At 53.8% G+C, this 27955-nt stretch overlaps 1 protein-coding gene across 1 annotated transcript in view; it reads left to right on the forward strand.

Moving 5' to 3' along the window:
* The window catches only part of CUL9 (cullin 9), a 215668-nt gene that overhangs the window by 18935 nt on the left and 168778 nt on the right, over window positions 1-27955 (forward strand). The window contains exons 5-11 of the mRNA XM_075338942.1: window positions 10131-10269; window positions 10671-10861; window positions 11709-12045; window positions 15479-15656; window positions 15786-15993; window positions 16064-16288; window positions 16342-16510. Of these exons, the coding sequence (XP_075195057.1) occupies window positions 10131-10269; window positions 10671-10861; window positions 11709-12045; window positions 15479-15656; window positions 15786-15993; window positions 16064-16288; window positions 16342-16510 (1447 nt within the window). The remainder of the gene's footprint in view (window positions 1-10130; window positions 10270-10670; window positions 10862-11708; window positions 12046-15478; window positions 15657-15785; window positions 15994-16063; window positions 16289-16341; window positions 16511-27955) is intronic.

The raw sequence follows: 27955 nt of genomic DNA on the forward strand, positions 1-27955 counted from the left end.
CAAGGAGCAAATACAGAGGGGTCACCACATGGAGCAAATACAGAGGGGTCACCACAAGGTGCAAATACAGAGGAATCACCACAAGGCGCAAATACAGAGGAGTCACCACAAAGAGCAAATACAGAGGAGTCACCACAAAGCAAATACAGAGGAGTCACCACAAGGTGCAAATACAGAGGGGTCACCACAAGGAGCAAACACAGAGGGCTCACCACAAGGAGCAAATACAGAGGAGTCACCACAAGGAGCAAATACAGAGGAGTCACCACAAGGAGCAAATACAGAGGAGTCACCACAAGGAGCAAATACAGAGGAGTCACCACAAGGGGCAAATACAGAGGGGTCACCACAAGGAGCAAATACAGAGGAGTCACCACAAGGAGCAAATACCGAGGGGTCATTGCAAGGGTCCAATACAGAGGGGTCATTGCAAGGGTCCAATACAGAGGGGTCATTGCAAGGGTCCAATACAGAGGGGTCACTGCAAGGGTCCAATACAGAGGGGTCCCCACAAGAGTCCAATACAGAGGGGTCCCCACAAGGGTCCAATACAGAGGGGTCCCCACAAGGGTCCAATACAGAGGGGTCCCCACAAGGGTCCAATACAGAGGGGTCCCCACAAGGGTCCAATACAGAGGGGTCCCCACAAGGGTCCAATACAGAGGGGTCACCACAAGGGTCCAATACAGAGGAGTCACCACAAGGAGCAAATACAGAGGAGTCACCACAAGGTGCAAATACAGAGGAGTCACCACAAGGTGCAAATGCAGAGGAGTCACCACAAGGTGCAAATACAGAGGAGTCACCACAAGGAGCAAATACAGAGGAGTCGCCACAAGGAGCAAATACAGAGGAGTCACCACAAGGAGCAAATACAGAGGAGTCACCACAAGGAGCAAATACAGAGGAGTCACCACAAGGAGCAAATACAGAGGAGTCACCACAAGGAGCAAATACAGAGGAGTCACCACAAGGAGCAAATACAGAGGGGTCACCACAAGGAGCAAATACAGAGGGGTCACCACAAGGAGCAAATACAGAGGAGTCACCACAAGGAGCAAATACAGAGGGGTCACCACAAGGAGCAAATACAGAGGAGTCACCACAAGGAGCAAATACAGAGGAGTCACCACAAAGAGCAAATACAGAGGAGTCACCACAAAGAGCAAATACAGAGGGGTCACCACAAGGAGCAAATACAGAGGAGTCACCACAAGGAGCAAATACAGAGGAGTCACCACAAGGAGCAAATACAGAGGGGTCACCACAAGGAGCAAATACAGAGGAGTCACCACAAGGAGCAAATACAGAGGAGTCACCACAAGGAGCAAATACAGAGGAGTCACCACAAAGAGCAAATACAGAGGAGTCACCACAAGGAGCAAATACAGAGGAGTCACCACAAGGGGCAAACAGTTAATCAGCCTTAAAATAGAAAGGTCAGATAATCTTTACCAAAAATCATCTAAATAAGCCGCCCAAATCTGGAAAAGCAGCGGAGGACGGAGGTGACTAAGATCAACCTGTACCAGAAGAAAGTCTGGAGAAGGCTTGGATCGACTACTGATCCTGAGCACAGCATGTCCTCTGTAACACATGGCAGACGCGGTGTGCTGGCCGAGCATGCAGGGCTAACAATGGTCCTGGGTCACTAGTGGTTGGATGGAGAAGATGGAGGCAGTGTGCTGGCCAGGCATGCAGGGCTAACAATGGCCCTGGGGCACTAGTGGTTATTGATGATGTGACTGAAGACAGAAGCAGCTGGATGAATTCTGAAGTCACAGAGAGAGACTTTCTGCTCAGATTCAACCAAATGCAGCAATGATTGGATGACACTTCACAGACAGGTGGACAATGACCCAAAACATCCTGCGAAAGCGAAGAACTGGAATATTCTGCAATGGTTGAGTCCTGACCAGATCTCGGCCCCATCAAGCTGCATTTCACAGGATTAAGACAAAAAAGAGAGACCGAAACAACTAAAGGCACCGCAGTAAAGGCGGCGAAACCACACACCGGAGGAGACCACCGATGGAGAGGTCCATAGCCGGAAGCCTCACACTGGAGGAAACCACCGATGGAGACGTCCATAGCCGGAAGCCTCACACCGGAGGAGACCACCGATGGAGACGTCCATAGCCGGAAGCCTCACACTGGAGGAAACCACCGATGGAGACGTCCATAGCCGGAAGCCTCACACCGGAGGAGACCACCGATGGAGACGTCCATAGCCGGAAGCCTCACACCGGAGGAGACCACCGATGGAGACGTCCATAGCCCGAAGCCACATACTGGAGGAAACCACCGATGGAGACGTCCATAGCCCGAAGCCTCACATCGGAGGAGACCAGCGATGGAGACGTCCACGGCCGGAAGCCTCACACTTTAGTCATTGCTGCAAAGGATTCTCTACTAAGGAGTTAAAAACAACATTTTATTGACTGGAAAGTTACTTTGTACAATTACTTTTGAGCCCCTGAAATGAGGAGGCTTTGTAGAAAGATGGCTGCAATTCCTGAACATTTCACAGGAGATTTGACTTCAACCCCTTTTACATCTCAGTTGTTTAATTTTATCTAAAAATAGTGACCTGTAGAGCTGAAATCACAAAGATTCTGTCACTGGCCAAAGATGTCTGCAGCTAAGGCTGCTTTCACACTACGTGTTTTTAATATGCGTCATGAACGTTTTTTTGCTGTAAAAGTGGATCCTGCTTTTACAGCAAAAAACGCATGCAAACGCATGTTATTTTGCAGGATCCTGTCACTGGATGTTTAGGGGTGGGCATTGGAGTCATGTGATCGGGAGTGAGGGGAACTGAATGGGACAGACTGGGAGCCGGCATCTGACAGCTGCAGAGGATCGTAACCAAGGTAAACATCGGGTAACTTGCTTGGATGCCCGATATTTATCTTGGTTACGAGCGTCTGCACACGTAACCATCGGGTAACTAAGATAAGTGGTTACCCGATATTTACCTTGGTTACGAGTGTCCGCAGCTCTCAGGTGGGGGGGAGAGAGAGGGGGAGAGATGGGAGGGGAGAGAGGGAGGGGAAGAGAGGGAGGGGGAGAGAGACACTGATCACGGAGGCTGGTTTCTGGGCATGCTCAGTAGAGCAAGCAGGATCCTGTCTATCAGCATGCCAGCGTTCACATGCGTTTGCGTGCTGTTTAGTCAGGATCCAGCAATTTGCAGTATGTGGACGCAGCTAACGCGAGTCCATTGCAAATGCACTGAAATGAAAACGCATTTCTACTGGATCCGTTTTTGCGTTAAAAAAACGTTCATGACGCATGTTAAAAAAACGTAGTGTGAAAGCCGCCTAAGTGTATTGGTGTATATTATATGTATGTGTATATAACATATATACATATGTAGCGCCCCACGGGGCCTTAATGTACTTGTCACCGGGCCAGTGGTTTCTTGGGGTTGTTGTGACTGGCCTGACCCAGCTCTGTGGCCCCGTCTGCTACATGAAAAGACAAACAAGTGGGAGGGGGGATGGAAGGAGGGCGAAGGGTCTCTGGGAAGCATGTTGCCGGTTGCAATAGCGATGGGTCTTATGGGTCTTGGCCTCCTCCGCCGCAGACCATTCCTGTGACTTTTCCTCTCCCAGGAGCCATGTTGGATGGGAATGGGGGATGCTTTGCAGCGCCACCCATGGTGAGCGGTCAGGAATTAGCTGCCGCTGCAGAATCTCTCTCCGGGACAGGTGTTAGGTGCAGCCAGATTGATATCGCTCCCCACAGGTGAAGCTGGATTACCCCGGGAGGTTGGTGAGAACGGGGAGGCAGTCCACGGGAGCACAGGGCATCGGCATTTACTCAGAGTCACTGGGTGCGGGTTCCAGATACTTTTTATATTCTGGTTAAGCTGGTATCGCACCCCAGGGGCTGGTCCTCACTGTCAGAGACTCCGGTCAATCCCGGACAGGTCAGAGGTCCGGTCTGGTAATCAGTGGGCTTTCTCCTCTGTGCACAACTCTGTACTTTGGTGGGTCCCTGTGGCCTGAAGCGATCTGGGGATCTCCTCCTGCTCTCTCTCTCACTCTCTGTCTTGACCCGTATGGCAGGCAGCTTGAACCTCTCTTGGGTCAGACCTTTGTCCCCATTCCCAGGTTCCCTCTCTGCTGCTGTGGCCCGGAGACTAATGTCAGTGAGGTCCTTGATGGTCCCCTCACCGTGCAGACTGTTATCCGGTGACCTTGAGGCGTCCTCCTGAACTAGGGCTCTGTACCCCGCCCGTGCTCAGTCCCGTGAGTATACACACCGTACTCTCCTTGGCGACTGTACTCCTTTACCCATGATTACTGGTACTGGGTCCCTTCCCTCAAGGTGTTACTAGCCCCGGTCTGGCTGGCTCCCCTCTGCAGGAGACTCCTGCAGAGGTCGGTGCAGTGTTACATCCCAGACGGTACTGTTATGCCTCCCTGCGGGGTGCCTGGCAGCAACCCCTCAGGGAGCTGCTCCTCAGCTTGTCTGCTCTGTCTCTGTCTGACTGGAACTAAACTCACTTCCTGTCTGCTTTGTAAGGCTGCTTTCACACCTCCGGCTTTTGCTATGCGGCACAATCCGGCACTTTGCAGGAAAAACGCAACCGTTTTTTTTTTTTTTTGCTGCCGGTTGCGTTTTTCCTGCATAGACTTTAATTAGTGCCGCATGGCCTTGCGTTCGGTCCGGTTTTTGCCGCATGCGGCAGATGTAGCCGATGTGGCGGCCGGATGGAACGTTGCCTGGCATGTTTTTTTGTGCAGCAAAAAAACCCGCATCGTGCCGCATCCGGCCGATGCGGCGCTTTTCTCAATGCATCCCTATGGATGCCGGATGCGGCAAAAACCGCATCCGGCCGCCGCATGTGGTTTTTGCCACTGCGCATGCTCAGTAGCGTGCCGCAAGCGGCAAAAACCGGACGGGCCGCATGTAAAAAACTTATGCAAAGGTTTCACAGCCGGATTGAGCCGCACGGCTCAATCCGGATGTGTGAAAGCAGCCTTACTTACTACTCCTTCCCCCCACCTTTGCAAGGATTCAGATCGTTGTTATGGTGACCTGGAGTTCCCCCAGTCCTGTGTCTGCTGGAACTGTCTGAGTCACTTCCTGACTGTGTTTAGATGAGCTATGTGAGGTGTGTGTAAACTTACCTGGTTAACCTCTTCCTGCCTGGGAAGGATATAATGATATACCCTGTAGCGACCAGTCTCAGGGGCGCTATATTTTTTTTTTTTAAATCAGATACATTTTTATTAATTTTTATTAAAGAGTATATATAAAACAGTGTCACAAGCCAGTATTCCTACAGATTTGTCATATAAATGACCCCTTCTCTTGCCCCATGCCCTTCCCTCCCCTCCCAGGCAGCATTTCTACTCCCAAGATACTGCATCACATTTGGTATACATATAAATAATCCTCCATCCTTAAGAAATGAAATACCGGAACACTCTAAGTCAGGGGTGGGGAATCTTTTTTCTGTTGGGGGCCATTTGGAAATTTCTAACAACCTTCGGGGGGCCGCACAAAATTATCAATGTTTAAATGACCCTGCTATATTGGGTGAAACAATTAATTAACTGGGGGCATGGAGCTGGGGGCACGCACATCACACGCGGGGCTGGGGGCACGCACATCACACGCGGGGCTGGGGGCACCCACATCACACGCGGGGCTGGGGGCACATAAAAAGTCATGGCGGCCCGCATGCGACTCGTGGGCCGGAGGTTCCCCACCCCTGCTCTAAGTTATAAAATAGTTACTTGTAATATAAAGGACGCAAAACCTATTAGAGATCCCCCATAGATTCACAGTCACAAGATCGCACACTAGTGCATCACTCCGCCTAACCATACTGCAGCCGGGGAGGCCACAGCTTCTCATACATGTTACCGTTCCCCCTTCTTTCATACACTCCCTGCTCCAGCTGTATAATACATTTCACCTTTTTAATGTATTCTCCCCTGGTCGGGGGATCTTCTTTAGTCCAAGACCTAGCAATTATCTTCCTTTCCGCTTATAGCAGTCTGGCAATGGCAATTTCCATAGTATTTTCCACCCCAATCTCCTCAACATATCCCAATAGTCAGATCAGTGGTTCCTCGGGAAGGACACATCCATATGTTCTTCCTATCCTCTTGATAACCATAGTCCAAAAGGAGAACAGTCATGGGCAAGACCACATCATGTGAAAGATTCCAGCGTCACTTCCCTGACATCTTGGACAGTTAGGGATACTTTGCACACTACGACATTGCAGGTGCGATGTCAGTGGGGTCAAATCGAAAGTGACGCACATCCGGCCTCGCTGTCGATATCGTAGTGTGTAAATCCTTTTTGATACGATTAACGAGCGCAAAAGCGTCATAATCGTATCATCGGTGTAGTGTCCGACATTTTCATAATTTCGCTGCAGCGACGGTACAATGTTGTTCCTCGTTCCTGCGGCAGCACATATCGCTGTGTGAGAAGCCGCAGGAGCGAGGAACATAAGCGTACCTGCGTCACCGCGGCTCACGCCGGCTATGCGGATGGACGGAGGTGGGCGGGATGTTTAAGTCCCGCTTACCTCCGCCCCTCCGCTTCTATTGGCCTGCCGTGTGACGTCGCTGTGACGCCGCACGACCTGCCCCCTTAGGAAGGAGGCCGGTCGCCGGCCAGAGTGACGTTGCAGGGCAGGTAAGTCCATGTGAAGCTGCCGTAGCGATAATGTTCGCTACGGCAGAGATCACAAGACATCGCAGCTGCGACGGGGGCGGGGACTATCGCGCTCGGCATTGCTACCATCGGCTTGCGTTGTTGTAGTGTGCAAAGTACCCCTTAGAGTTACTTTTCAGCCCCATTTCACACATCAGTGAAGGAGACCTATATCCCCGGTGAATCACGTATAGGTGAGATAACCTGGCCGGTTCACTCATAGAAGGGTTAGGGACATACTCCAGGATACTCTCCCACACCTCCACCGTTATCGTCCCAACTTCCTCTTCCCATTTAGATTTAGTGGTCAGTGGGTAGTCCAGAAGAAAGGTATGTAATATATGTCTATATGTGCCAGAAATGATCCCTTTAGTGCCTCCCCCCCATTACACACAGTCCAGTACCAGGTCTGTATGGCTACACTCTTTTTTTAATCTTTTGAGCTGCAATCGCATGTTTCATTTGACTGTAGTGAAGCCACTCCGATGCCGGCCACTGAAACTCCCTCTGCAGCCGCGGGAAGGACGTCAGGGCCCCTCCATCTATTTCATGCATATATATTATGCCCTTGCGTCTCCACTCCTCAATATTACCCATTCTCTGAATTTCCGTGAGGTTATTGTTGTCCCAAATAGGTGTGAACTTGGTTAACCGGCTCACCCCTCTCACCCTCTTCAGCCTGTCCCAGGTCTTATCAGTGCCATTGTAGGAGATGTCCCACCCAGGAGCCCCACCGCACCATCCTCTAGTCCCATTTACCAATGGACTTCTGTCCACGATGTATTCCAGCACCTCTTTGATGCCCCCATCTTTCTCCCGATTGGACCACCCTCTGAGGGGCTGACATTGTGCCGCCAGATAGTATAATTCTGGGTTGGTATTGCCAGACCCCCCTCATCCTTCGGTCTCGGCAGGGTCTCTAATCTCACCCCAGGCTGTTTTTTACCCCGCACCAGGTCCCTGAACAGCGAATTTATCCCTTTAAATCTCTTCTTCGATATCCAGACCGGAGCATTATGCAATATGTATAAGAGCTTAGGCATTACTACCATTGTAATTAACCCTTCCAACAACTGACAGATGAAGTTTGTTCCAGGCATCTACTTTGGCTCTCAATTTTTTAAGAAGTGGCCATAAGTTCACGTGTCTGTACTTTTCTCCTGGCAGAGATATCTGGATACCGAAGTATTTAATCCCGTCCACACTCTTCAATTTAATAGCCCCAGTATCATCCTATGTCCAAGATACTTCCTCATCCACTCTAAAAAGGCTCGATTTAGACCAGTTAATGGTTAGTCCCGAAACTTCTCCGAATTTCTCTATTGTCTGCATGGCATGATCCAATGATGCCAATGGGTCTCGCAAAAATAATAGTAGGTCATCTGCATAAAGAGCTATTTTCTCCTCTAGGTTTCCATATCTAAATCCATGGATCTCCTTGGAGTTCCTAATGGCCGCAGTCAGGGGCTCTATTGTAACTGCAGAGAGGAGTGGTGCTAGCGGGCAGCCCTGCCTCGCTCCCCGGTGCAACTCAAACGCTGAGGAGATCACACCATTAACTCTAACTTTAGCAGTAGGTCGAGTATACAACAGCTGCGCCACTTTATGAACTGGGGGCCGAAACCCATATGTTTCAACACTTTCCACAAATATCCCCATTCAACACTATCGAAGGCTTTCTGGGCGTCTAGCGAGGCGGTCACCCTCCGGCCAGGGTTGTCAGGCGGTAACTGTAGCTTGAGATCTCCTGATATTAGCAGCTGTCGACCTATTGGCCATGAACCCTGATTGGTCCATATGGATTAGGTTAGATATAACTCCAGTCAGCCGGTTTGACACCACCTTGGCGAGAAGCTTCACGTCCGCTGTTAATAACGAGATTGGTCCATATGAGTCCGGAAGCCTTGAATTTTTGCCTTCCTTAAGGTACCGTCACACTAAGCAACATCACTAGCAACATCGCTGCTGAGGCACAACTTGCTAGTGATGTTGCTGTGTGTGACATCCAGCAACAACCTGGCCCCTGCTGTGAGGTCGTTGGTTGTTGCTGAATGTCCTGGACCATTTTTTAGTTGTTGCTGTCCCGCTGTGAAGCGCACATCGCTGTGTGTGACAGCGAGACAGCAACAACTAAATGTGCAGTGAGCAGGGAGCCGGCTTCTGCGGAGGCTGGTAACCACGGTAAACATCGGGTAACCAAGAAGCCCTTCCCTTGGTTACCCGATATTTACCTTCGTTACCAGCGTCCGCCGCTCTCACGCTGCCAGTGCCGACTCCCTGCACACGTAGCCGGAGTACACATCAGGTAATTAACCCCATGTGTACTCTGGCTAGGTGTGCAGGGAGCCAGCCCTAAGGGGTGTGCGCTGGTAACCAAGGTAAATATCGGGTTGGTTACCCGATATTTACCTTAGTTACCAAGCGCAGCATGCTTCCACGTGTAGCGACGCTCCAGCGATCCCTGCCAGGTCAGGTTGCTGGTGGGATCGCTGGAGCGTCGCTTAGTGTGACATCTCACCAGCGACCTCCTAGCAACTTACCAGCGATCCCTATCAGGTTGTATCGTTGTTGGGATCATTGGTAAGTTGTTTAGTGTGACTGGGCCTTTAGGAATCACTACTATTATTGCTTCCCTCATAGACTCAGGCAAAATTCCTTTCCTCTCTACCTCTTCAAAAATGTTCAATAGTTTAGGTAATAGGGTTTCTTCTAACTGTTTACAGGGGTGCTATATTTATAAATAATCTCCTGTCCTATGTGCCGCCTTGTCTGTGAGAGGTGGACAGAGGAGTGTGGAGGAGGAGGACATAGGAGCGTGGAGTAGGTGACAGAGGGGTGTGGAGGAGGACAGGGGTGGGAAGGACAGAGGGGTGTAGAGGAGAAGGTCCGAGGGGTGTGGAGGAGGAGAACAGAGGGCTTCAAAGATGGATGACTATGACAGAGGTGTGTAGAGGAGGACGATGACAGAGGAGTGTGGAGGAGGAGGACATAGGAGCGTGGAGGAGGAGGAGGAGCACATAGGAGCGTGGAGTAGGTGACAGAGGGGTGTGGAGGAGGACAGGGGTGGGAAGGACAGAGGGGTGTGGAGGAGAAGGTCCGAGGGGTGTGGAGGAGGAGAACAGAGGGCTTCAAAGATGGATGACTATGACAGAGGAGTGTGGAGCAGGAGGACAGAGGGCTTCGGAGGAGGATGATGATAGAGGAGTGTGGAGGAGGAGGAGAACGACGACAGAGGGGTGTGGAGGAGGAGGACGATGACAGGGGTGTGGAGGACGAGGATAGAGGGCTTTGGAGGAGGAGCAGGAGGACGACGACGACAAAATAGTGTAGTGGAGGACAGAGGAGTCTGTTGGAGGCATTTTACAAAGGAGCCTAGATGAATGAGCTGTAGTCCTTGGTGGTCTCCACGCCACGGTGTAAGTAATGTAAGCCTCCCCTTGTAGGTTCTGTGGAGATCCACAGGAAGAACGTACTGGGTCCACTGGCACATGGTGGAGATCATCAGCTCTGGAGATCAGCCACCAGAGGAGGACAACCCGGAGAAGGCCTCATCGGGGGGAGACAGTCTGAAGGTGCCTCCAGGTGAGTGCTGGGGTCCTGCAGCGTGGGTGCCCACATTTTTCAAGGTCTCTGTTTGCTGTAAGTGAATGGGGACGCGCCTTCTTTACATCCACCGAGGAGTTCAAGACCCATCCTGACAGAATGCTTCTCACATCTGCGGCTGAACCCCCTAGACTGCAGCCTGGTACATTGTAACAAATCCTCAGCTGTGAGCCCGACTACTGGCCTCCAAATGTAAAGAAGATCGCTGGCATTCACTGACTGCAAGCGGAGATGCAGTGTGCTAGAAAGTCGCAATGAGACCTGACAGACGTCTGATCAGAGACCAGCAGACGCCTCGGTGATTCTGATCTCAAGGAAGACACCAGGAGTGGACAGTAATTTCCTGAGGCTCCTCCGCTCACTGTGTCTTCTCTCCTCAGTCATCCTAGCCTTGTCTGGTAAACCCTCCGGGGGAATGTACGCCCTGCCGTACCTGGGAGCAGTCGCCTGTGAGGAGCGGGGGGACCTGAGGCAGGACGAGTGGTGGGAGATCCTCTTCTTCATCCGTAGACTGGAGCCCCAGGAGCAGCAGGGGGTGCAGGATGTGATACGGCAGAACCTGGAGAACAAGGTGAGGATGGGTGCTGTGGAGTGTGGGTGGGGGCGGGTGCTGTTGGAGTGTGGGTGGGGGCGGGTGCTGTTGGAGTGTGGGTGGGGGCGGGTGCTGTTGGAGTGTGGGTGGAGGCGGGTGCTGTTGGAGCGTGGGTGGAGGCGGGTGCTGTTGGAGCGTGGGTGGAGGCGGGTGCTGTTGGAGTGTGGGTGGGGGCGGGTGCTGTGCAGTGTGGGTGGAGGCGGGTGCTGTTGGAGTGTGGGTGGAGGCGGGTGCTGTTGGAGCGTGGGTGGAGGCGGGTGCTGTTGGAGCGTGGGTGGAGGCGGGTGCTGTTGGAGTGTGGGTGGAGGCGGGTGCTGTTGGAGTGTGGGTGGGGGCGGGTGCTGTGCAGTGTGGGTGGGGGCGGGTGCTGTGGAGTGTGGGTGGGGGCGGGTGCTGTGGAGTGTGGGTGGAGGCGGGTGCTGTGGAGTGTGGGTGGGGGGCGGGTGCTGTGGAGTGTAGGGGTGCAGAGTGTGGGGGTGTGGGTGGTGCAGGCGGTGTGTGGGGTCAGGTGGTGCTGCATGGTTTGTGGGGGGCAGGTGGTGCGAGTGTGGGGGTTCGATGTCGCGAAGTGTGAGAAGGGGTGGCATGTGTGGGGGGCGGGGTGCCGCACGGTGTGTGGGGGGCGGGGTGCTGCACGGTGTGTGGGGGGCAAGGTGCCGCACGGTGTGTGGGGGGGGGGCGGGGTGCCGCACGGTGTGTGGGGCAGTTGGCGTGCAGGGGGACATGGGTTGCGACAGCTTCTCGGTACGGTATAGTAATAGGGATTATAGGCTGATATGGGGTCTGTAGTGCACACCCTTTCTGAGCTGTTGTTCTCTGTTAGCAGCAGCATACTCTCGATGATCATGCCCTCATGCTTTTGCCCGTGTCTGTGGATGTAGCGCGTACGGTCCTTCGCCTCCTGGGTGAACGCTGTTCTGGCAGTGCACTGAGCGATCTGCAGAGTTCTCACGTCTATGGAAAGTATGTCCTTCAGTCAGAACAGACTGGGTCTGTGCCGATCCGCGGAGCCCAGGTCCACTCTGCACAGGCCGGCCTCCGGTCCAAAAAGCCAAAGAGCGAGGAACCGCAAAAAGATGTGGAGCCCTCGGACCTGCAACTTCTCATCAGCCTGCTCTCACGGGAAGGAATCCCCACACCTCCCGCAGACGACCGGAGCAGAGGTGAGCAGCAGCCGCACCCCACGGGTACGGCTAATTACACCCCACGGGTACGGCTAATTATACGCGATACATTGGTACCCAGTGACAAAAGGGACCTCACTGGAAAACGTGGCAGCCTCTGCCCACGGTTGGTGGAGGTGATATGTGCATCATCTGTGTAAGGAGGAGGGAGAGGCGCTCTCTGTAAGGAGGCGGGAGAGGCGCTCTGTGTAAGGAGGCGGGAGAGGCGTTCTGTGTAAGGAGGCGGAATAGGCGCTCTGTGTAAGGAGGCGGGAGAGGCGCTCTGTGTAAGGAGGCGGGAGAGGCGCTCTGTGGTCCAGCTGTGTTATATGATGATGAGATGACTGCTGACTGCCCTTCTGATGATGATGACACGACTGCTGTCTTCGCCCTCTGATGATGACATGACTGCTGTCTTCGCCCTCTGATGATGACACGACTGCTGTCTTCGCCCTCTGATGATGACTCGACTGCTGTCTTCGCCCTCTGATGACACGACTGCTGTCTTCGCCCTCTGATGATGACACGACTGCTGACTGCCCTTCTGATGAGGAGGAGATGACTGCTGACTCTGCCCTCTGATGATGAGGAGATGACTGCTGTTTTCGCCCTCTGATGACATGACTGCTGACTGCCCCTCTGATGATGAGATGACTGCTGACTGCCCTTCTGATGATGATGACACGACTGCTGTCTTCGCCCTCTGATGACACGACTGCTGTCTTCGCCCTCTGATGACACGACTGCTGTCTTCGCCCTCTGATGACACGACTGCTGTCTTCGCCCTCTGATGACACGACTGCTGTCTTCGCCCTCTGATGACACGACTGCTGTCTTCGCCCTCTGATGACACGACTGCTGTCTTCGCCCTCTGATGACACGACTGCTGTCTTCGCCCTCTGATGACACGACTGCTGTCTTCGCCCTCTGATGACACGACTGCTGTCTTCGCCCTCTGATGACACGACTGCTGTCTTCGCCCTCTGATGACACGACTGCTGTCTTCGCCCTCTGATGACACGACTGCTGTCTTCGCCCTCTGATGACACGACTGCTGTCTTCGCCCTCTGATGACACGACTGCTGTCTTCGCCCTCTGATGACACGACTGCTGTCTTCGCCCTCTGATGACACGACTGCTGTCTTCGCCCTCTGATGACAAGACTGCTGACTTCGCCCTCTGATGATGACACGACTGCTGTCTTCGCCCTCTGATGATGACACGACTGCTGTCTTCGCCCTCTGATGATGACACGACTGCTGTCTTCGCCCTCTGATGATGACACGACTGCTGTCTTCGCCCTCTGATGATGACACGACTGCTGTCTTCGCCCTCTGATGATGACACGACTGCTGTCTTCGCCCTCTGATGATGAAACGACTGCTGTCTTTGCCCTCTGATGATGACACGACTGCTGTCTTTGCCCTCTGATGATGACACGACTGCTGTCTTTGCCCTCTGATGACACGACTGCTGTCTTTGCCCTCTGATGACACGACTGCTGTCTTCGCCCTCTGATGACACGACTGCTGTCTTCGCCCTCTGATGACACGACTGCTGTCTTCGCCCTCTGATGACAAGACTGCTGTCTTCGCCCTCTGATGACAAGACTGCTGACTTCGCCCTCTGATGATGACACGACTGCTGTCTTCGCCCTCTGATGATGACACGACTGCTGACTGCCCTTCTGATGATGAGGAGATGACTGCTGACTCTGCCCTCTGATGATGAGGAGATGACTGCTGTTTTCGCCCTCTGATGACATGACTGCTGACTGCCCCTCTGATGATGAGATGACTGCTGACTGCCCTTCTGATGACGATGACACGACTGCTGTCTTCGCCCTCTGATGACACGACTGCTGTCTTCGCCCTCTGATGACACGACTGCTGTCTTCGCCCTCTGATGACACGACTGCTGTCTTCGCCCTCTGATGACACGACTGCTGTCTTCGCCCTCTGATGACACGACTGCTGTCTTCGCCCTCTGATGACACGACTGCTGTCTTCGCCCTCTGATGACACGACTGCTGTCTTCGCCCTCTGATGACACGACTGCTGTCTTCGCCCTCTGATGACACGACTGCTGTCTTCGCCCTCTGATGACACGACTGCTGTCTTCGCCCTCTGATGATGACACGACTGCTGACTTCGCCCTCTGATGACACGACTGCTGACTTCGCCCTCTGATGACACGACTGCTGACTTCGCCCTCAGATGACACGACTGCTGACTTCGCCCTCTGATGATGACACGACTGCTGACTTCGCCCTCTGATGATGATACGACTGCTGTCTTCGCCCTCTGATGATGACACGACTGCTGTCTTCGCCCTCTGATGATGACACGACTGCTGTCTTTGCCCTCTGATGATGACACGACTGCTGTCTTCGCCCTCTGATGATGACACGACTGCTGTCTTCGCCCTCTGATGATGACACGACTGCTGTCTTCGCCCTCTGATGATGACACGACTGCTGTCTTCGCCCTCTGATGATGACACGACTGCTGTCTTCGCCCTCTGATGATGACACGACTGCTGTCTTCGCCCTCTGATGATGACACGACTGCTGTCTTCGCCCTCTGATGATGACACGACTGCTGTCTTCGCCCTCTGATGATGAGGAGATGGCTGCTGTTTTCGCCCTCTGATGACACGACTGCTGTCTTCGCCCTCTGATGATGACACGACTGCTGTCTTCGCCCTCTGATGATGACACGACTGCTGTCTTCGCCCTCTGATGATGACACGACTGCTGTCTTCGCCCTCTGATGATGACACGACTGCTGTCTTCGCCCTCTGATGATGACACGACTGCTGTCTTCGCCCTCTGATGATGAAACGACTGCTGTCTTTGCCCTCTGATGATGACACGACTGCTGTCTTTGCCCTCTGATGATGACACGACTGCTGTCTTTGCCCTCTGATGACACGACTGCTGTCTTTGCCCTCTGATGACACGATTGCTGTCTTCGCCCTCTGATGATGACACGACTGCTGTCTTCGCCCTCTGATGATGACACGACTGCTGTCTTCGCCCTCTGATGATGACACGACTGCTGTCTTCGCCCTCTGATGATGACACGACTGCTGTCTTCGCCCTCTGATGATGACACGACTGCTGTCTTCGCCCTCTGATGATGACACGACTGCTGTCTTCGCCCTCTGATGATGACACGACTGCTGTCTTCGCCCTCTGATGATGACACGACTGCTGTCTTCGCCCTCTGATGATGACACGACTGCTGTCTTCGCCCTCTGATGATGACACGACTGCTGTCTTCGCCCTCTGATGATGACACGACTGCTGTCTTTGCCCTCTGATGATGACACGACTCTTGTCTTCGCCCTCTGATGATGACACGACTGCTGTCTTCTGTAATGGATATGAAGCATGATGTCAATAGTTGATAGTATGTTCACCATTCAGCAGGGTTTGGAGCCCTTCAGGGCACATCTAAGGGGTTCTCTATGGAGATGTTGGTGGAGCTTCTGGAAAAGGTGAAGAATATGATGAGTGGGGCAGAGACTCTGAGCTCTGCGGTGCAACTGATGCTGCAGCAGTCTGGAGATGAGGTCCACGCTGTAAAAAGTGAGGGGCGTTCTAACAGGTACAGACATGAAAGGTGACCATTTTATCCAGGAGAGGGTATTGTGGAATATCCTGCCACCCGGCGAGTAGCCCTTGGGCGTGGTGAAATGTCTGCCATATTGTCATGTATTGCTCATCTGTCCTGTAGAGAGAAGATTATTAAAATGTTGGTGGAGATTCTAAGCAGTCAGATGAAGGAGAAGCTTGTGGTAGTCTCCTGCCTGCAGCTCACCTATGTAATCATATCCAAGTATGACTGGAGGGTGCTGTTTGCCACGGAGGGCGGGGTGCGTGCAGTGCTGGGCTGTATGCAGGAGCACCAGTCCTCGCCTGCTGTCCAGCATATTGGCCTGGCGGTGAGTACTGTCCCCACCCTTTGTGCCTAGCTGTGTAGCTGCCATCTTGGAACCTGTGCTTTCCTGACAGGTCCTGAAGGTGCTGACTGGTGTGGGAAGCTGTGACCTGCAAGCAAGCGCCCGACGCTACACCCTGAACCCCGGAGATGCCCAGATGATGAAAGAAATCTTCTCCAGCATCGGCTCAGCCGCCACTGGAAGCTCCACCAATCTACTGCGGGCGATCCCGGGTGCCATCTGCAAACTGCAGGGCACAGAAGGGTATTGTTCAGATCAGCAGCACCTTCACTCCTCAGTTTTGCCTGGTTCCCTATCTTATCAAGGCAATCTGCTTTTCATTGACACGAGCACCATGAAGCTTTGTCTGAACAGCTGTCTAGAGGTGAGCTGCCTGCCGTCCTTCAGAGCGTCAGCGGAGACAGCAACTCCATGTTCAGCCGCTTGGACGTCTTTATGAAGAAGCAGCTCTGTGACTTCTTAAAGAACAACCAGGAAAAAATGGCACCGGATACCGAAGGTATGAATGCTACATTATGTTCCATGTCATGTCTTATGCCACATCCGAGCTCCATCTTCTGTTAATCGCCTTTCCTCCTCCTCCTCCTCCTGGTCATTGCCTCGTCTTCCTCCTCCTCCTGGTCATTGCCTCTTCCTCCTCCTCCTGGTCATTGCCTCTTCCTCCTCCTCCCCCTCTTCCTCGCCTCCCCCCCTCTTCCTCCTCCCCCCTCTTCCTCCTCCTCCTCCCCCTCTCCTCCTCCTCCTCCCCTCTTCCTCCTCCTCCCTCCCCCTCTTCTCCTCCTCCCCCTCTTCCTCCTCCTCCTCCTCCCCCTCCTCCTCCTCTTCCTCCTCCCTCCCCTCCTTCCTCCTCTCCCCTCCTCCTCCTCCTCCCTCTTCCTTCCTCCTCCCCCTCTTCCTCCTCCTCCCCCCTCTTCCTCCTCCTCCTCCCCCCTCTTCCTCCTCCCTCTCCTCCCCCTCTTCCCTCCTCCCTCCCCCTCTTCCTCCTCCTCCTCCTCCTCCCCTCTTCCTCCTCATCCTCCTCCTCCCCTCCCCCTCTTCTTCCTCCTCCCCCTCTTCCTCCTCTTCCTCCTCCTCCCCCTCTTCCTCCTCCTCCCCCTCTTCCTCCTCCTCCCCCTCTTCCTCCTCCTCCCCCTCTTCCTCCTCCTCCCCTCTTCCTCCTCCTCCTCCCCCTCTTCCTCCTCCTCCCCCTCTTCCTCCTCCTCCCCCTCTTCTCCTCCTCCCCCTCTTCCTCCTCCTCCCCCTCTTCCCTCCTCCTCCCCCTCTCCTCCTCCTCCCCTCTCCTCCTCCTCCCCCTCTTCCTCCTCCTCCCCCTCTTCCTCCTCCTCCCCCTCCCCCTCTTCTTCCTCCTCCTCCCCCCTCTTCCTCCTCCCCCTCCCCCTCTTCCTCCTCCCCCTCTTCCTCCTCCCCCTCTTCCTCTCTCCCCCTCTTCCTCCTCTTCCTCCTCCTCTTCCTCCTCCTCTTCCTCCTCCTCTTCCTCCTCCTCCTCCTCCCTCTTTTCCTCCTCCTCCTCCTCCTCCTCCTCCCCCTCTCTTCCTCCTCCTCCTCCCCCTCTTCCTCCTCCCTCCTCCCCCTCTTCCTCCTCCTCCCCTCCTCCCCTCCTCCTCCTCCTCCCCCTCTTCCTCCTCCTCCTCCCCCTCTTCCTCCTCCTCCTCCCCCTCTTCCTCCTCCTCCTCCCCCTCTTCCTCCTCCTCCTCCCCCTCCTTCCTCCTCCTCCTCCCCCTCTTCCTCCTCCTCCTCCCCCTCTTCTCCTCCTCCCCCTCTTCTCCTCCCCCTCTTCCTCCTCCCCCTCTTCCTCCTCCCCCTCTTCTCCTCCCCCTCTCCTCCTCCCCCTCTCTCCTCCTCCTCCTCCTCCTCCTCCTCCTCCTCTTCCTCCTCCTCTTCCTCCTCCTCTTCCTCCTCCTCTTCCTCCTCCTCTTCCTCCTCCTCCTCCTCCTCTCTTCCTCCTCCTCCTCCTCCTCCCCCTCTTCCTCCTCCTCCTCCTCCCCCTCTTCCTCCTCCTCCTCCTCCTCCCCCTCTTCCTCCTCCTCCTCCTCCCCCTCTCTTCCTCCTCCTCCTCCCCCTCTTCCTCCTCCTCCTCCTCCCCCTCTTCCTCCTCCTCCTCCTCCTCCTCCTCCTCCTCCCCCTCCTCCTCCTCCTCCTCCCCCTCTTCCTCCTCCTCCTCCCCCCTCTTCCTCCTCCTCCCCCTCTTCCTCCTCCTCCTCCCCCTCTTCCTCCTCCTCCTCCCCCTCTTCCTCCTCCTCCTCCCCCCTCTTCCTCCTCCTCCTCCCCCTCTTCCTCCTCCTCCTCCCCCTCTTCCTCCTCCTCCTCCCCCTCTTCCTCCTCCTCCTCCCCCTCTTCCTCCTCCCCCTCTTCCTCCTCCCCCTCTTCCTCCTCCCCCTCTTCCTCCTCCTCCTCCTCCTCCTCCTCCTCCTCCTCCTCCCCCTCTTCCTCCTCCTCCTCCCCCTCTTCCTCCTCCTCCTCCCCCTCTTCCTCCTCCTCCTCCTCCTCCTCCTCCCCCTCTCTTCCTCCTCCTCCTCCTCCCCCTCTTCCTCCTCCTCCTCCCCCTCTTCCTCCTCCTCCTCCTCCCCCTCTTCCTCCTCCTCCTCCTCCCCTTCTTCCTCCTCCCCCTCCCCCTCCCCCTCCCTCTCTTTCTCCCCCTCCCCCTCTTCCTCCTCCTCCTCCTCTTCCTCCTCCTCCCCCTCCCCCTCTTCCTCCTCCTCCTCCTCCTCCCCCTCTTCCTCCTTTCCTCCTCCCCCTCTTCCTCCTCCTCCTCCCTCCTCCTTTTCCTGGTTGTGCTGGTGTGATATTGTGGGTTATGTACCATTTTGTGTGGGTTCATGTTTTGGGCATGGTGGTCTGTCTATTCGATATATTGTTTGTCCTGTTAAGTCAGGTTATATCCCCTTGAAGTGCTTCTGTCCCTAGGTCTGGGGGAGGGGGGCCTGGGATCCACTTAAACTCTCTGTTTACCTGGGGGATTAAGTCATTCTGGGTGAGACTTAGGCTATGTGCACACGGTGCGTTTTTCTCGGCGTTTTTGCGCGTTTTTCGGGTGCGTTTTTGGCCTCAAAACTGCATGACTTTGCTTCCCCAGCAAAGTCTATGAGTTTTCATTTTTGCTGTCCCCACACAGCGTTTTTTTTCAGCTGCGTTTTTGTGGTGACCACAAAAACGCAGCATGTCAATTATTCCCGCGTTTTTCACTGCGCTTTTCATCCATTGAGTTCAATGGGATGTTGAAAGACGCAATGAGAAACGCAAATAGCTGCGTTTTGGTGCGTTTCTAAGACCAAAAACGCAGCTATAAGCGCAGGAGGTGGGTAGTAAAGTGACGTGTACAGGAAGAGGATTCCTTCTGTCAGTATAGACAGAAGCATGAATCCTCCCGGTACCGTTCACCGCCGCGTCCATCTCCCGTCCTGTGCATGTATGCTGCCGTGCGGCGCCATGTCTGGGCGGGAGGTGGAAGCGGCTGCGAAAACAAAAGTTAACAGTAGAATAAAAAAAAAAAAAAAGTTATACTCACCTGTCTGCAGCCTCGCGGTGCCATGCCCGCTCCCAGCTCCTCTCACCGCTCCCGCTCCGGCCGTGTGCAGTCTCCCCGGGGCAGGACCTTGCTTGCAGGACCTGGCGATGGATCACCTGATGCAGTCACCTGACGCATCAGCTGATCGAGTCTCGGGCTGACGCGGGCGCCCGGCCGGTATCAGCGGATGCGTCAGGAGACTTCATCCCTGATTACCGGCAGCTGCTGCAGCGATCGGACAGGATCAGACTCCCGCCCCATCGCTCCGGGAGCTGCCGGTAATTCAGCACATAAGTGAGTATTATTTTTTTTTTTTTTCTACTGATGCATCAGCTGACTGTATAATCGGCTTTTATACAATCAGCTGATGTATGATGGGATTCACATCCTTGAACCTGACAGATCATCTGATCGGTATGCCTTCCAGCAAACCGATCAGATGATATTGGATCCGGATTGGACGGCGCGGGACCCTGACCCAGGATTACTGCGGAGGGGGGTTTATTTCAATAAAGATGGAGTCACTAATTGTGTTGTGTTTTATTTCTAATAAAAATATTTTTCTGTGTTGTGTTTTTTTTTTATCTTTACTAGAAATTCATGGTGGCCATGTCTAATATTGGCGTGACACCATGAATTTCGGGCTTAGGGCTAGCTGATAATATACAGCTAGCCCTAACTCCATTATTACCTGGCTAGCCACCCGGCATCAGGGCAGCTAGAAGAGTTGGATACAGCGCCAGAAGATGGCGCTTCTATGAAAGCGCCATTTTCTGGGGTGGCTGCGGGACTGCAATTCACAGCGGGGGTGCCCAGAAAGCATGGGCACCCTGCACTGTGGATTCCAATCCCCAGCTGCCTAGTTGTACCCGGCTGGACTCAAAAATGGGGCGAAGCTCACGTCATTTTTTTTTTTAAATTATTTCATGAAATTCATGAAATAATTTAAAAAAAAAAGGGCTTCCCTATATTTTTGGTTCCCAGCCGGGTACAAATAGGCAGCTGGGGGTTGGGGGCAGCCCGTACCTGCCTGCTGTACCCGGCTAGCATACAAAAATATGGCGAAGCCCACGTCATTTTTTTTTTTTGGGGGGCAAAGAAATCCTGCATACAGTCCTGGAAGGAGGATGCTGAGCCTTGTAGTTCGACAGCTGCTGTCTGCTCTCCTGCATACACTATTGGATGGAGGATGCTGAGCCTTGTAGTTCTGCAGCTGTCTGCTCTTCTGCATACACTAGTGGAGAATGAAGAACACATTGAAGAAGGAAATGACATCAGACCTTTTTTTTTTGTTCACTGATAAAAAACGCATAAGGACGCAGTGAGCAAAAACGCAGCAAAACGCAGCAAAAAAACGCACCAAATCGCGGCAAAACGCGTGCGTTTTTTGCCGCGTTTTTTCGACGCAGGTGCGTTTTTGTGCTTTTTTAGCGGCCAAAAACGCACAAAAACGCAGCGTCAAAAAAACGCAGCGTGTGCACATAGCCTTACAAGAGAGAAGCAAGATTGAACCTCTGAGGGAGACGCTAAGGCTGGGGCCAGCACCCCAGAGAGACCAGTGAGAAACCACGATTTCCCTGGAGAATGACTGCTGGAGGATTGTGACTGAACTCCGGGACATTTATGCCATTTCTGGACTATATTACCCTCTGTGTGGTGGATTATTTGATGGTCATTCTGTATTGCATGTAATATGCTTTGGATTGTTCACTCATCTCTCGCTCTGTTGATTGTGTGATATGGGAGAAGGATGCCGTCACAACTGGTGGTAGTGGTGGGATCAACAGAGCACAGCCCAATGGAGATCCACCCACAGTGAGTACAGAAACTGGACCACATCCAGTCTACAGGAGAGAGCCAGAGATCTGGGCCTGAACTACCAGGGACTGAGTAAAGAAGCCTTAATTGATCTACTGGTGGATGCGAGCCAGTCCACCTCTTCCCAGATGTCTGACGGACAAGCACTGGGGACAGGGATCCCTGCCCTCCAAAAAACAGTGGTTGGTGTGGTTCGAAGAAGAGATGGCGGTTCTGGGCCCAGGTGTATCTCAGGAGTATAAGGAGGAGGCTGCTCGCTGAGCACAGAGGAGACCAGAAGGAATGGAGTCCGACAGAGGAAGTAATGGGAGTTGGAGTGTAACCCCAGCGATCCGGGAGCCTGTACGGATCACCCGGGCGGACTTCAAGCCATTTGATGAGGCTTCCGGAGATGTGGAAGGATTCTTCAAGGACTTTGAGCAGTAGTGTGCGGTGATGGAGGTTCCCCACTCTGGCTGGAGGCGTTTGTTAGTGGGACTTCTGAACGGAGCCTGGCAGAGACTTATCCCACCATTGACTCCCAGCAGAACCGGGATTACAACATTGTAAAGTAGACTATCCTGGATTACCATGCCATCACCCCAGACTCACATAGGGCACAGTTCCGAGACCTCCCATGCACCACGGGGGGATCGTTTAGGATGTATGCCCATAAGATGTCCCAGGCATGTCGGAGATGGCTGGAAGCGGAAAACGCCTTCACTGTTGAAGACGTTATACATGTTCCTTTCTCGCCTTTTCATTGGGGGACACAGACAGTGGGTTATATGGTGTCTCCAGGGGAGGCGTGACACTAGGTTTGAAAAAAGTGTTAGCTCCTCCTCCCACAGCATATAACCCTAGCTAGGCGGGAACTAGCTCAGTTTTTTCCTAGTGTCAGCAGGGAGGCTGACATGTCTGGACTGAGCTCCACCAGAGGTGCCTCAGGCCAGCTTATTTTTACATTTTATTTTGTTTTTCTTTTCTTATTCATTCTATTTTTAATAGGGGCAATACTAGGGTGCCTTGCCACCCCCGTTCCCCCCGTGTACGGGCATAGGAAACCTGGCGTGCACAAGCCGTCAGTCTTCCCTCGCGCCCAAGTGGTCGGGTCTGCGTACCCCTCCAGGCTCCCTGGAAGCACCTCACACCAAGGTAGCTCCAGAGGACTAAGCAGAGCCGAGCACCTGCTAGCCTTGAGCCGAAGATGCGTCCCCGAGATCCTCGCATCCCAGGACCGACGCGTCTTCAGACGGAGCCAGGATCTGGTAGGGAGACGACGAGTCATCTGTCCTCTGCATCCAAACCGCCGCCTGGAAAGGTGCCGGTGGGGCGATGCAGGCCGTGATCCCGGGGAAGCAGCATTACTTTAGCTCCCGGCGTCGGCCTGCATTCTAGCAACGCCTCCTCCACTGCTCCAGAAGCCGCTCCCTCTAGTGGGCCGTCTCTCCCCTCCATTCTGCCAGAGAATACTGGATGCCATTACATGTGGGGAGCAGACACAGGTGAGATCGCCTCCTTGGCTCTGCAACTCTGCAGCACTATATACCGCTCTGCTCAGTGGTATATCGCTGTCTTCCTAGCGGTGTGTGCCTCCTGGCTGGCGGTGTATATCAGCTTTTAGCACTATATACTGACTGTGTCTGCAGGTATATACTGACTGTTTGACAGGGTGTGCTACTTTACTCGGTATACACCGGCTCTGCATAGCAGTCATTTATAATACTGCTAGCAGCTCCTCACCCACAGCAGTCCCTTTATAATACTGCTAGAGGCTCACTGTACTTATTGTGGAACTGTTGCTGACATGCGTAACCGCAAGGGTGATAAAGCTTCCCAGGCGTCCTCTATGGACCTGTACTATGCTTGTAGCATCTGTGGACGCTCGTTTTTGTAATGGCCGAAGCTATCCACTATGCCGGGGCTGCGATGCCCCTACTACCGTGTCACAACAGCCTCCGCTGCCGGACCAGGAGGTCGTGCAGTCTGTGGATTTGGCTGCGGCCACTATCCAGGCAGTACCCCAGTCTGATGACGTTATTCCTGCCTGGGCTCTTCTAATGTCTAAGAGGTTAGATGACCTGGCCACTCAGATATCCTAGCCTCCCCCCGGCTCAGCTCCCCCAGGGGAGCCCGCCTTCGTCTGGTGTCTCATTCCCAGTACGTAAAAAGGCTGTCTCCAAAAGGCGCCATTTGACCGTTACGTCTCGTCCGACTCGGACGATGATCAGTCTGACTCCGGCTCAGTGACCTTTAGTAGTCACGATTCCCGAGACTCTGATTCAGATGTCCCTTCTGAGTCTAGACATATGGAAGACACATTAATTTCGGCTGTCAATCACTCTCTGTCGATTTCTGATCAGCCTTCGGATCCGACTTCTCAGTCGGCAATCAAGCGGGTCAAGAAGCCTCCTAAGTCCTTTGCCCAGGATCCGATTTTTCATCAATTCATATCTAAAACGGTGGGATCACCCTGATAGGAGATTTAATAAAAAATCCTCCTCTTCATTCGCTTATCCCTTTCTATCGGAACTGGTTAAGCTCTGGTCAGTACCCCCCGTTGTGGATCCGCCAGTATCCAGGCTGGCTAAACACACGGTTATGTCTGTGTCAGACACCGCGTCTCTCAAGGACTCGTCTGACCGCGCAATTGATGCTGCGGTCAAATCTATTTTCCAGGCTTCCAGCTCCTCTCTGCGCCCCCTGTTTGCCTTGACATGGGTGGCGAGAGCTATGAGTGTGTGGAGTAGGAACTTGCGCAAGTTGCTTCGGATCTTGCAATATTCCTTCAGAGGCTCTTGAGATCCTTGATTTGTTCTCTCTAGCCTCTAATTACTTGCTTCACGGCTCCTTAGATGCAGCCAGCTGGTCAGCCCTAACGGCAGCCAATGCTGTTTTCTTCAGCGCTCTATTGGGAGACCCAGACGATTGGGGTATAGCTACTGCCCTCTGGAGGCCACACAAAGCACTACACTAAAAGTGCAAGGCCCCTCCCCCTCTGGCTATACCCCCCCCGTGATATCACGGGTTCTCCAGTTTTAGCTTTGTGTGCGAAGGAGGTCAGACATTCCATGCATAGCTCCACAGATTTTAGTCAGCAGTAGCTGCTGACTATTTCGGATGGAAGAAAAGAGGACACATATAGTGTCCCCAGCATGCTCCCTTCTCACCCCTGGATGGTGTTGTAAGGTTGAGGTACCTATTGCTGGTACAGGGCTGGAGCCTGACATGCTGTTTTCCTTCCACATCCCCTGGTAGGGCTCTGTGGAAGTGGGATCCTGCCGGCCTCTCAGCTCTGACGCCGGGCTCCATCCACAGACCCATTAGAACCTGATGGAGACGGAGCAGGAGTACGATCAGGGACAGGCCCTGCATCATACAGGTACTCTGTGTCCCCGGCAGGCACAGACACACTCCGGGCTGGCTGGGTGTTGTAGTGCGCCGGGGACCGCAACGTTGGAGCTAGTGTCCCTACAGATTACTGGGGGATTTTTTGTGTATGGGAACGCAGCGCCGACCCCCTCTGGACCGGGCGGCGCTGCTGTGACTTGTGGTGCGCCGGGGATCCGCCGTCCGCGCTTTTACGGCGGCGGCGGTTATAAATTGAGTCCCCGGCTTTTTGGGCCTAGGACGCCGGCAGCTCCGATTCGTTCCCGCCCCCACCCTGTCATTCAGGGTAGGGGAGAGACGCTGTTCGCTAGCAGCGACGAGGGCTGGAGCCTGATTTACATGCTCCAGCCCTCACACTAGGCACAGAGGGAAGCAGGCTTCCCGCTCTTGGCCAGGAACGCCCAGGGCCCGCCCCCCTTCTCTCTCAGGACGCCGGCAGCCATTACATGCAGTCTGGCTGGAGGAAGGACGCAAGGCTCTGGGAGACCTGGACTAGGGGCTATCTGGCGACCACACACCCGCTTTTTAAGCGGGCGGTAAGCGATTTTTCTGTGCTGGTCCCTCTAGTGCCTCACGGTGTATTGGTGTACTGTGTAGGATATAGAGATATTGTATTTCTTGCACTGTAAGGTCGCTTCTGGCTGCATCTCCCAGATCACTCTGTGGAAGCAACAACATGCCATCCTCAAAACGCAAGGCTGCCAAGGCTAGGGCTGTGTATACTGCGTGTGCTGCATGTGGGGCTAATCTACCAGCAGGCTCCGATGACCCCCATTGTGTGCAATGCTCCGACCCGGTGCTGCTTCGCCAGCCGGAGTCAGGAGGGAGAGTGACCCAGGCTGAGACGCCTGTAAGTCCTGCCCCGGTGACAGGGACAGACTTTGCAGTTTTTGCTGATAATATGTCTGTCTCTATGGCAAAAATACTTGAAACCTTGCAATCTATGCATGGGGCTCAGTCTTTGGGCACGGCGAGGCCTCTGTCCTCAGGTCCCCCTCACTTGGAATTAATCCAGCCCTCAGGGGAGTCCCCGGCTTCACAGGCCGAGGATTATGAGTCAGATGATAGCCCCAGCCACCCTAAGCGAGCTCGCTGGGAAAGACCCTCGACGTCATCACACTGCTCAGGGTCTCAGCGCAATCAGTCTCCCTGTGATGTGTCTGATGAGAGTGATCAGGAATCCATTCCTGGAACCCCTCTCAACCTGGATACCCCTGATGGGGATGCCATGGTAAACGACCTTATCTCAGCCATCAATAGGCTGTTGGATATTTCTCCCCCAGCCCCTTCAGCAGAAGAGGCGGCTGCGGAGCAGGAGAAGTTTCGTTTCCTTTATCCCAAGCGTAAATTGAGTGCTTTGTTGGATCACGCTGACTTCAGAGAATCAATCCAGAAGCACGACGCTCACCCAGAAAGGCGTTTCTCTAAACGATCTAAAGATGCGCGTTTCCCTTTCCCCCCTGAGGTGGTCAAGCGCTGGACACAGTGTCCAAAGGTAGACCCCCCGATTTCCAAACTCGCAGCTAGGTCCATAGTTGCAGTGGAGGATGGCGCTTCACTTAAAGATGCCAATGACAGACAGATGGACCTTTGGTTAAAATCTGTCTATGAAGCTATCGGCGCGTCGTTTGCTCCGGCATTCGCAGCCGTATGGGCACTCCAGGCTATTTCAGCTGGCTTAGCAAAAGTGGATGCTATCATACATCCAGCGGTGCCGCAAGTGGCGCACCTTACCACGCAGATGTCGGCGTTTGCGTCTTACGCTATCAATGCGGTCCTAGAATCTACCAGTCGCACCTCAATGGCGTCCGCCAATTCGGTAGTTTTGCGCAGAGCCTTGTGGTTAAAGGACTGGAAAGCAGATGCTGGTTCCAAAAAATGTTTAACCAGTTTGCCTTTATCTAGAGATAGACTGTTTGGCGAGCCATTGGCTGATATCATTAAGCAGTCTAAGGGTAAAGACTCCTCTTTACCACAACCCAGAACAACCAAACCTCAGCAGAAAAAGTGGCAGCAGAGGTTTCAGTCCTTTCGAGGTTCGGGCAAGACACCATTTACCTCGTACAAAGGGACTCAGAGGACGCAAAGAAACTCAGATTCGTGGCGGGCTCACACGCGCCCCAAGAAAGCAAATGGAGGTACCGCTTCCAAAGCGGCTACCTCATGACTTCCAGCCCCCTCCCTCCGCATCGCCGGTCGGGGGCAGGCTCTCCCGCTTTTCCGGCATTTGGATGTCACAGGTCAAAGACCGGTGGGTGACGGACATTTTGTCTCGCGGGTACAGAATCGAGTTCAATTCTCGTCCTCCAGCTCGGTTCTTCAGAACCTCCCCACATCCAGACCGAGCAGATGCTCTGCTGCAGGCGGTGGGCTCCCTAAGAGCGGAAGGAGTGGTGATCCCAGTCCCTCCTCAGGAACAAGGGCAAGGGTTTTACTCCAATCTCTTTGTGGTTCCAAAAAAGGACGGCTCGTTCCGTCCTGTTCTGGACCTAAAACGGCTCAACAAACATGTGCACGCCAGGAAGTTCCGGATGGAAACCCTGCGTTCTGTCATTGCCTCAATGTCCAGAGGAGACTTCCTTGCCTCAATAGACATCAAAGATGCTTATCTCCACGTGCCAATTGCTACAGAACATCAACGTTTTCTACGTTTTGTGATAGGAGACGACCATTTTCAGTTCGTAGCTCTGCCATTTGGTCTGGCAACAGCCCCACGGGTCTTCACCAAGGTCATGGCGGCGGTGGTAGCAGTTTTGCACTCTCAGGGACACTCGGTGATCCCTTACCTAGACGATTTATTGGTCGAAGCTCCCTCTCAAGAGGCATGTCAGCACAGCCTGAATGCTACGCTGGAGACCCTACAGTCTTTCGGATGGATCATCAACTTTCCAAAGTCGATCCTATCACCGACTCAATCGCTAACGTATCTTGGCATGGAGTTTCATACTCTAGCAGCGATAGTGAAGCTTCCGCTGAACAAGCAGCGGTCACTACAGACAGGGGTGCAATCTCTTCTGCAGGGCCAGTTGCATCCCTTGCGGCGCCTCATGCATTTCCTAGGGAAGATGGTGGCAGCCATGGAAGCAGTTCCCTTTGCGCAGTTTCATCTGCGCCCACTTCAATGGGACATTCTCCGCCAATGGGACGGGAAGTCAACGTCCCTGGACAGGAAAGTCTCGCTTTCCCAGACGGCCAAGGACTCCCTACAATGGTGGCTCCTTCCCACCTCATTGTCTCAGGGAAGATCCTTCC

This window comes from Anomaloglossus baeobatrachus, chromosome 3 (assembly GCF_048569485.1).
Source record: "Anomaloglossus baeobatrachus isolate aAnoBae1 chromosome 3, aAnoBae1.hap1, whole genome shotgun sequence".
NCBI classification, from domain to species: Eukaryota; Metazoa; Chordata; class Amphibia; order Anura; family Aromobatidae; genus Anomaloglossus; species Anomaloglossus baeobatrachus.